A 10142-nucleotide genomic window follows, 5' to 3' on the forward strand; every position below is an offset into this window, starting at 1 on the left:
TAAAACAACAACTAATGCATTACTTGGACATATTCTAATTTAATTACAAAGGAAATGGAAAGAGGAATTTGGGAGAAATATAATAGGAAGTGCATGCTACAGGAAGGGCTGAAGCATGGGATAGAGGAGACTTGCGAAGTTGATTATGTACAACAAAATCTAAAAGTGCTAATATTTTTTCATGTTTTGATAGAAACGAAAAGATAGGAACTAATAGTGATTCATTGGAGTACAACTTTATCATTTTGGTTGACATAAATTACACATTTGCAATAAATAATTGAAAGGTAATGACAGTGTTTAAGTGAAGGATAAATATTTTTTCAATTTTATTAGAATGTGTATTTACATCTTTATACAAAAATATTTTTGAAGTAATGTTTTGTTGAAGGTTGAAATTGCCGCTCACTTTTGATGAGTAAATTTGTAAATTAACGTTTGACTTAGGCTGATCCCACTTCTAATATAGCATAGTGATGATATGATAATACGATGACAACTAAGCTAATACTCGGTCCATCGACCATAACACTTTTATTGATTAATAATTCTAAGAATGGAGAATAACATGTTCCAAAGTGACATTGACAAATACATTATTGAAAACCAGAGAAATATTTGTAGATAATGATTGGAAAAGCATAATTTCACCTTATTAAGTATCGCTATACATAAAGTTGAGTTGATATTTTGCGGTCCGATTAGGATAAAAGAGTCCAAAATGTTTCTCTGTGACTTCTCCATTCTTTTCATTTTCATCAAACATAGCAAACAGATAAGTCTCTACAATTATTCCAGGTTTCTTTGGAGTTCCTGCCCCTCCTTTTACATGATTAACCAAATTTCTATAATAAGTTTGAGCATTTTCTATAGTTGCTGCAGAATTTCCTTCGGAAGGCCAACCACTCTCAGATACAATAATCTCCACATTTGGTCCTCCAGCTTTCTCTACAGCAAAATATATAGAATCCAAAAGGGCATCAAAAAGATTTTGATATCCTGTGGAATTTGTTCCTTGTTGATTGAAAAGTGCGTAAGAAAGTGGGACATCGACAGTGTTATAAATGTGGCCGAAATAAGGGTAAATATTGGCTAAGAGTGGAAGGTTATTTCGTGCTAGGAATTCGATTATGGGATTAATGAAACTCTTGATTTCTTCGCGAAAAATACTATCTTTAGGCGGGTAGGTATTCGCTAAGAGCCCTGAATATATTGCAGTTGAGACCTTGATCTTATCTTGCAACCCTGATGCTGCTAATGCATTGTAGATATTCTCCATTGCATGAAGAAGAAATTGTGAATATTGACCATTATTTGAGGGAGATACTTCATTTCCTATAGATATGTACTTGAATTTAACATATGGGAAATGACTTCTTATGTTATCTTGAACCCAACCATTGGCTATTGAAGAATTGGCTAGGGCTTCAAGATCTTGATTTGGGACATCAAGAATGATCTCAATGTTACTTCCATTGAGAGATTTGAAGATGTTTGTATCTGAATTGTAGATTCTCATCTTTCTGATGCCATTAGCCTTGTATAGGTTTATGACATCTTGTTCTGATGGTAAATTGTTGGCAATTTTCCCATAGCACACTCCAATGTTAGACTGTGCTCCTGAATTGAGGGAAAAGTAAAAGGAAATTTGTTTCAAAATAACATTAAATACACCCGTAAAAGTAAGAGTTTAACTTCTGTATATCACGTTGTATTTTCTTTATCACTAGCTATCAAGTCTATATGTAACTATATATTCATCATAAGTGAAATTAGCAACTTGAAAAATAATATAGCTAACTACCCTTAACATTATAAGTGAAACTAGCAACTTGAAAATAAGGAAAGCAAACCTTCTAAAGGAACATGTTAAATGGCAATAGATACAATAAAATTTCATTATACTATCACAATAACAACAATAACCTAGTAAAATTCCACAAGTGGGGTTTGGGAAGGATAGAGTATACGCAGACCTTACCTCTACCCCTAAGGGGTAAATAGGATGTTTTCGAAAGACCCTCGGCTCAAAATTTCATTATACTGTGGATATAAATAAAATCCTAAAAGTAAATTTTGTCAATATAAGGGCAAAAACCAACTATTAGAAACATAGCGATGTATTATGATTAAGGTCATTAAACAACTTAAATTGGTAGAAAGTACACATGTTAATTTATATAAGATGTGATGTAAGATGTATGAGTGTGTGTAGAGAGACCTGTCATTTGGATATTGCACATTAACAGCCCAACAAGTATAAGGACAGCTGCACCAAGACTCCTTTTATTGAACAAGTACCACAAAGCCATGGAAAAAGATGGAACTTAGAGAGTACTAAGCAAGAAGGTTGATTAAGAAAGAGAATGTAGTTCCAAGAACGATTTAGTTAGGTCAATCTTAAGTTCACTTGGAAAGATAATGGAATCCCCTCCTCGGAAAGGGATTCAGTTTGGCTTAGTAACACATGTTAAGAAGTTAACCATGGGTTAGAATTGTACATTAAGGAAGCATTCTATTGCTTCTTATATAGGCAAGCAATAGAAGATGGAGCTGTCTTAGGCAATGACTTAACTTAAAAAACAAATACTACTACAGAAATGTAAAGAATCCAAGCATACCAAGTGACGCATTTCATGGCATAATAGTGCAATTTTGACATAAATAAAGAAAACTTTGCACAAGTTCCACTAAAAAGTGATGGAGGTATGGAATTGTACAGGAAAAAATGGATCCCATTTAATATATCTGCATGATGATTGTTTGGCCTATCACAACATGACACGTGATTCAATTAGGTCTAGTTTGATAACAAAAAATACTTTTGTTTTTCAGAAGGCAAAATACATAAACTACCCCTAAAATCATGGACCAAATCCCTATTACATATTTCTTACGAACCAAAATCACCTTACACATTCAACTTTTCTAAAGTGTATCTAAGACATACCACTTTTTTCTTGACCAGTTCTTCAAGACATGTCTAATATCACGCACCAATAATATTATGCCACGTGTCATTAATTTTTAAAAATAAAATAATTTAAAATTACAAATATACCCCTCAACCTTCCCCTTCCGTCTCTTTCTCATCTCCATTCCCGCCAACCATCATAAATAAATACCACAATTATCACCTTCCGAATATAAAGAAAAATTAGATACCCAAGCAAATTGATCCCAAGTTTTGGAGTCTCGAATCTAACACAAAAATTGTAACCCAAAACTCCAAACATCATTAAAGAAAGAGTTGTCGGAGTTTTCATTAATTTTAACTTTTATCTAAATTCTCTAAATAAATGTTGATTGTGTAAGAGATCATTTCACAACAAAGATCTTTCACAACAAAGATCTTTCACAACATATCAAGCCATAGGAGAGGTCTCATATATTTCTTAAAATAGAGCAGAGGATATAATTTTGCTCAACCTGACGAGAGGCCAAAGAGAATGACCCTAATATACTCTTCAAAAATTGGGTAAAAATAAGCAACTAAACCCAGATCTATAGAATTTTCTTAGTTATAGAGTCCACTTAATTTTCTTTGTCAATTTTTCCAAAGCCTTTTACATTATTGTTTTTCTTAAAATTATTGAGAGAGAAGATGGGAAAAAGGAATGGGAAAGAAGATGAAAATATGGGAGGGAGAGTTTCGGTGGACTAACACAAAGGGGAGGGGGTCTAGATAAGATAAATCAAGGAAAGGATGGGGTCAAAGTGAAGGAACCAAATAGTGTTTAAAAAAAGAAGAAATTAAAAATTTGACACATGTCATTTAAACAATAATTGGGATAGAAAATTCACAGTTGTACGCACTTACATTTTATCGGTAAACATGAGCGTGTGACCTAGCAAAAGTAGTGTGTCATAAATACACTTTAAAAATATTGAGCGTGTAAAGTAATTTTTTGCCGCAAAAAGTATGTAATAGGTTAGGGGGTAACTTATGTATTTTGCTTTTTTCAGAATAAAAGAGAAAAAATTTCACATACACTACACTCTTATTTTGGTTTGAGATCTATCTGAGATGACAGAAAACTTCGATGAAATTTGTTAAATAAGTCTGGGTCTAACTCACACTCCAAAAGCTAGCTCAAAGAGAGAAGGATTGCCCAAACCTTATAAGGAGATCAGGAATCTCATTGCGGTCCAATGTGGGATTCATTTATTCATCACCCCTCCAACATGCCCAAAGTGAAATATTTTTTTATCCTGGGTTCCACCGTCCATGATCTAGAGCGTGCACAATCATAGACCGAAGGCATTTCCAACTCCTTCAATTGGTCTGGGGGCATTCCTCCCCCCTCTTCTAGGGGCCCACATCGACCATGAGCCTAACTCTGATACCATACTAAATTAAACAGGCACCGCTAGTGGAGAGAAAATTTGCTTTGCCTTTTTTTATTGATAGTATTGTCACGCCCCGAGCCTAGGGGCGAGACCGGCACTCGGTGCCTCATCTATCCTTGCGTACCAACTTACAACTAAGGGGCTCTGAACATATAATGTCATACTTTGGCCATGGGCCACATTGCAAGACGATTTGTGAAGCAAAATATAAAACTGAATGGAAACCAACGCGGACTAAACATTAATATAAAGCTGGGCCGGCAAGGTTGTCATAACTACAACATCTGACAAACCAATAAAATATATATACAAGGCCTACAAGCCCAACATACTGCACTAACTGACAGGTTATATCTACAAGCCTCTACTGCTGGATGTACTATGATCGGAATAGTTCCCGACCTATCCATAACCTATATACGTATATACACAAGATGTACACAAAATTTCTAGACCCGGCAACTCCGAAGGACGTAAAGCTTACCGATAAAGCTGAACTCGGGCAACACCTACTGAGGAGGTCTACCCGTCTGTCTGTCTGAACCTGCACACATGAAATACAGCACCCCCAGAAAAGGGACGTCAGTACAAAATAATGTACTGAGTATGTAAGGCAACAGAATAACTGAAAGCTGAAACTGAACTGATAATATAATAACTGAAAGTAACTGGGAGTCAAAGATAATCTGAAGATATGCTTACCTGCTGATACTGACTCAACTCTCTCAATATAGTAAGTGAAATAGCTGTCCGGCCCTATAAGGCTCAGTATATATATACAACTTCTCTGCCGTAGTAGGCTCGCTCATAGGCGCTCGGCCATACTAGGCTCTGTATCTCGGCCATTCTGGGCTCGCTCAAAGGCGCTCGGCCACAGTAGGCTCGGTATATAACTTACCATCTTATCAGAGGTTGCCCAATAGGAGCCTGCCCATCGATTATCGCTCGATGGTAATGAAAATACTGTAATACTGCATATATATGCTCTCTGCTCTCTTGACTAGAACAAGACAATACTCAATTAAATATGAAGTCCCGATAAGGAAAATATTATAATTTATGAGACTAGGATAATGTATATAAATTCGGGAGTATGAACTTCTCTTTATGCCTCGTTATCAAACACATGTAATTATGAGATCATGCCAAAATGAAGGAAGGGCTTAGCCTTAACATACCTGAGTCGATTCTCTTGACAATCCCTTTAACACCCGTTGATTGCAAAAACACGTAACAACGGATCGATGTAGGGGAAAATTCGTATGATATTCTTGAGAAAGATTGCACCTTACTCCCTTAAAATTACAAATCCCGTTGCTATTACGTAGTATAACTTCGTATGAAATTCTTGGCTGGAGATTCGTCAATTGTTTGAAATAGCATTATACTTATAATCCCAAAAGAATCTCATAACCGAACTTACGTCGATTAACTTACGACGAAACTTTTACGTACAAAAAATATGGGGTGTAACATTATTCCCCCCTTTGGAACATTCGTCTTCGAATGTTGACTGATGCACTTATCATTCTCATAACCTATAGCTCTTGCGAATACTTTAATATTCTCCTTGCCATTTAGGCAACCGTTCTATGAATAAATCCAAAGGCCAGGGTATTCTCTCCTTCAGTCGCAACCGTGACAAAAGTGGTATCAGAGCCCCTTAGTCACAAGTTGGTACGCAAGGATAGATGAAGCACCGGGTGCCAGTCTCGCCCCCAGGCTCCGGGCGTGACAAGTATGTCCTATAGATATAGTGAAATAAGAGGTAATCCTAAGTACCCTAAAAACTTTGTTAAATAATTACAGAATATTATCATATTTATAAGAACACATGACGTGGCATAGTGAGTGCACCCAACATAGAACTGAATTTGGGTGCAATATTGGGTGTTGGGCACCAAGGATAGCACCGACTTTGGGTCCTATATTGTGTGTTGGGCAGTGAAGATAGTACCAAAGATACACACACTATATCATTGGGTGATTCTCCTATATCTTGGAAGGATAAGAAACAATATACCATATCTCAATCATTGGCTGAGGTAGAGTATCGATCCAGGGAAATGATGATATGCGAGTTGAAATGGTTGAGAGGAATTTTATCTATTTTGGGAGTTGCTTATACTTCTCTCATCCACCTTTATTGTGACAGTCAGGCGGTGTTGCATATAGCTAAGAATCCAGTTTTTCATTCGGGATAAGATTGTTAGCGGACATATTTGTACCAGTTTAGTTCATTCACATGGACAACTAGCATACATATTTATGGAGGCCTTGGGAAAGTCGCAATATGATCATCTCATGTGCAAGTTGGGCATCCTGAATCTCCATGTAACGACCCGACCAGTTGTTTTGATCTCTAGCGCGTCACCCGGTGGTTTGAGGCCTTGAAGAGCTTCCCTTTATGCATTATGACTTGTAAGTGTGATCAGAATTAAATTTTGGGAAGTTCAAAATTATTTTGGAAGGAAGATTCTCAATTCGGAAGCTTTAAGTTGGAAAAGTTTACCAAAGTTTAACTTTTGAGTAAACAACCTTGGAATCAGATTTGAAGGTTATAATATGTTCGTATGATGATTTCGGTCTTGGGCGTATATTCGGGTTGAGTATTGGGTTGTCCGAGAGAATTTCGGCGCTTAATATAGAAAGTTAGTATTTTGAAGATTTTAGAATTTCCTAAGTTTGGTTTGAAGTGGGATTTGGTGTTATCGATGTCCGTTTGGGGTTTTGAGCCTTGTAATAGGTTCGTATCGTGATTTGTGACTTGTGCATAAAGTTTGGCGTCATTCTGAGATGTTTAAGTATGAATTGGAGGCATTCGCCGAAGTTTAAATGTTTGAAAGTTTGGAATTTTTTTTAAGTTTGACCATGGTTTGACTTTAAGGCTATCGGGTTCGGATTTTGGGTTCGGAACTTGGAATAGGTCTGTTTTGTCATTTGGAACTTGTCTGCAAAATTTGGTGTCATTCGAAATTGATTTGATGTGGTTTGGACGATTGGTTGCAATTCTAGTTCTTAAAGTTTTTTGTGATTTTTATGCATTTTGGCGTCTGATTCTTGATTCTAGAGGTTATTTTGGTATTTTCATCGCTCAAGAAAGTTCGCGTTATGTGTTTAGACTTGTGTGGATGCTTGGTTTGGAGCCCCGAGGGCTCGAATGAGTTTTAGACGCGTTCCGGAGGAGTTTGTAGAGGTTCAACTGGTTCTGGTGCACTATTCTCGTATTTGGGAGGTTTTTTATCGCATTTGCGATAGCCGCATTTGCGAGATCATTCTCGCTTTTGCGAAGATGGGCGGGGGCAGGGGAGTTCGCATTTGCGAACAAACTGTCGCTTTTGCGAAGTCACTGAGCTCGCATTTGCAAGACTTTTATTGCATTTGCGACGCAAACAGTGTTGGTCGGGCTTCGTATTTACGATGCCAATTTCGCATTTGCGACCATCGCATTTGCGTATTAAGACTTTATTTCGGGACTTAGCCCATGGTTGGGCGATTTTTGGAGCTCTTGGAGGCAAGACTTTCATCATCTATTGCAAGATAAGTAATTTTAAGTGTCAATGTCGACCCCTCGTCACTTCTTCTCCGGGGTTAGGCTAGATACTTACTAGGTAAGCGTTGATTTACGTACTCATGCTACACTTCTGCACTTATTGTGCAAGTATATATTTCTGGTGGTCTTTTGGGCGCAGCTATTGCAGGGACTGTAGTGAGTTACATCTTATGTTATGATCCGCAGCATACGAAGTCTCTATCAGAGTTATTTATATTTTTCCTGTCAAACTTGTATTCTAGACAGATGTTGTATTATTATTGTACCTTCTGGTAGATGCTCATGCACTTGTGACGCCGAGTTTTGGGGGTGTTCTAGAATTTGTTATGGATTGGTTTACATTGATATACTTTTACTTATTATTTTGATTAAACTGTACGTAACTACGATTCATTTTAATGCACTGACCTCTCTATCTAAATAAGATTCATGATTTTAAAAATAATAAAATGAATAATTAAGTGTTGGCTTGTCTAACGACGACATTGGACGTCATCACGGCCTATGATGAATTTTACGTCATGACACTCCATGCACCAACTTGGGTGCAGAGGGCATAGGGTATTAGCATGTGCATATCTTGCATGGTATTTTTAGTGTCCAACACCCAATATAGCACCCAAAGTTGGTGCTATCCTCAGTGCCAACACCCAATATAGCATCCAAATTTAATGCTATGTTGGGTGGGCCGCACTCGCTATGCCACGCCATATTTCTTTATAAATATGATAATATTCTGTAATTAGTTAATCTAGTTTTTGGGGTACTTAGGGTTGCCTCTTACTTCACTGTGTATATAGGATATACAATAAAAGAAAAAGGCAGAGAAGTTTTTCTCTCCACTAGCCGCACCTCTTAAATTTAGCAAAACTCACAAGAATTTTAATGTTTTGGATCTTATTCTTCATCATAAGAACGTATGCAGTTTTTTCTTATATATCTTTAAAAGGTCATACCACTTTATTTCTTTGTTGAATTTGTTTCTCTTACATTTTAAGGGATATAAGATGTCATAAAGTTAAACGAACATTATTCCAGTGATGATACATCCTCCTAAAAGTTTGTGGGACGTTCTTCGTAGTTCAATAGTTTTTCTTTTTTCGTTTTTGTTTTTAATATACATGTATTATAGGAGTAGTAATTTCCGAAAAACTTTCCTGCCGCTTTCACATGGAAACCAACGAAAAAAATATAAATTATTTATTTATTTATTTAATTGACCATCGGAAATTAGTTAAAAGGGTTAAAATTTAATTTCAGTTATATTCTCAATTAATAAATACCTTAATTAATCTTATAGATCAATTTACCCCTGGTTAAGTAACTCAAACGCCCAAATAATTGTCTTCCTTAATTCATCTTTTCATAGAACAAACCTTTAACCCTTACCTTGAAGTTTGTTGTTCAGCGTTCCAAATTACAGTAAGAAAACTCATCTTTTTTACTTTTACTAGCTCTATGATTTACTTTTCATGCACACGTGATGTACTTTCTTTCACTTATATATTGAAAACTTTTGAAAGTCAGAGATAACAATTTTGTTTGATTCTGTTACATAGACATCTTGCTTGTCTGGATTGCTATAACTTTATTTTAAATTAAAAATATATTTTACTTGATTTTATGTTAATGTGATTGGTTTATAATATTGGGGGATTGTTAGAGTCTTTGTGCAACTCATTACGTGTGCGAAGCTTTTCTTAGTCCGAGATATTTTTTTTCTATTTTGAAAGGATCAAATATATTTAACCTATTGGCTATTTTATCATTCCTAGGGATGTTATTCAACTTATTGATGCATTGTCTTAGAGCGTGCTATCATGTATTTAATGTCGATAATAATCATTATGGAATATTAGATCTGTTGGAAGATGCTCACAATGTTGTAGCAGGAGGTCCCTCTACTTGGTTGAGTAAAATGACTTCTTTAGAAGCTATCCATTCGAAAACTGATGTCACAGTGAAATTGACTGATGATACAAATTTAAAAATATTATTTAAAATGTATAAGGCTTTGGGAAATAAAGAGATCCATATGAATTTAATCATAATTGATGAAAAAGTCAATGAAATTGAAGGTAAAAATTTCCAATGGACGGATGATGAGGACGAACGTGTGATTGAGAATGTGGAAGATCAGTCAGATGGAAAAAATAGTGAAGATGGTTTATCAGAATATGAATCTGATGAAAATAGAATATTTTAGGGGGTTAGTGACGATGATAAATTAATTGAGCAC

At 35.9% G+C, this 10142-nt stretch overlaps 1 protein-coding gene across 1 annotated transcript; it reads right to left on the minus strand.

Annotated features, from left to right (window-relative positions):
- Window positions 1–500: 500 nt before the first annotated feature.
- LOC104092621 (glucan endo-1,3-beta-glucosidase) lies at window positions 501–2507 on the minus strand. The gene is made up of 2 exons (XM_009598264.4): window positions 2222–2507; window positions 501–1620 (listed from the first exon to the last, which is right to left on the minus strand). Exons 1-2 carry the CDS (start codon window positions 2310–2312, stop codon window positions 656–658), a joined length of 1056 nt encoding a protein of 351 aa, XP_009596559.1. The 5' UTR covers window positions 2313–2507; the 3' UTR covers window positions 501–655.
- Window positions 2508–10142: the final 7635 nt, after the last annotated feature.

Source organism: Nicotiana tomentosiformis, chromosome 1 (assembly GCF_000390325.3).
Source record: "Nicotiana tomentosiformis chromosome 1, ASM39032v3, whole genome shotgun sequence".
In the NCBI taxonomy this organism is placed as follows: Eukaryota; Viridiplantae; Streptophyta; class Magnoliopsida; order Solanales; family Solanaceae; genus Nicotiana; species Nicotiana tomentosiformis.

What these genes read in the sequence shown, in the direction of transcription:
- LOC104092621 (XM_009598264.4), bottom strand. Translation starts at nt 2,312, where the DNA reads ATGGCTTTGTGGTACTTGTTCAATAAAAGGAGTCTTGGTGCAGCTGTC. An exon ending in GTGCAATATCCAAATGACAG is followed by an intron (nt 1,621 to 2,221) that starts GTCTCTCTACAC and finishes CCCTCAATTCAG; the next exon opens with GAGCACAGTCTAACATTGGA.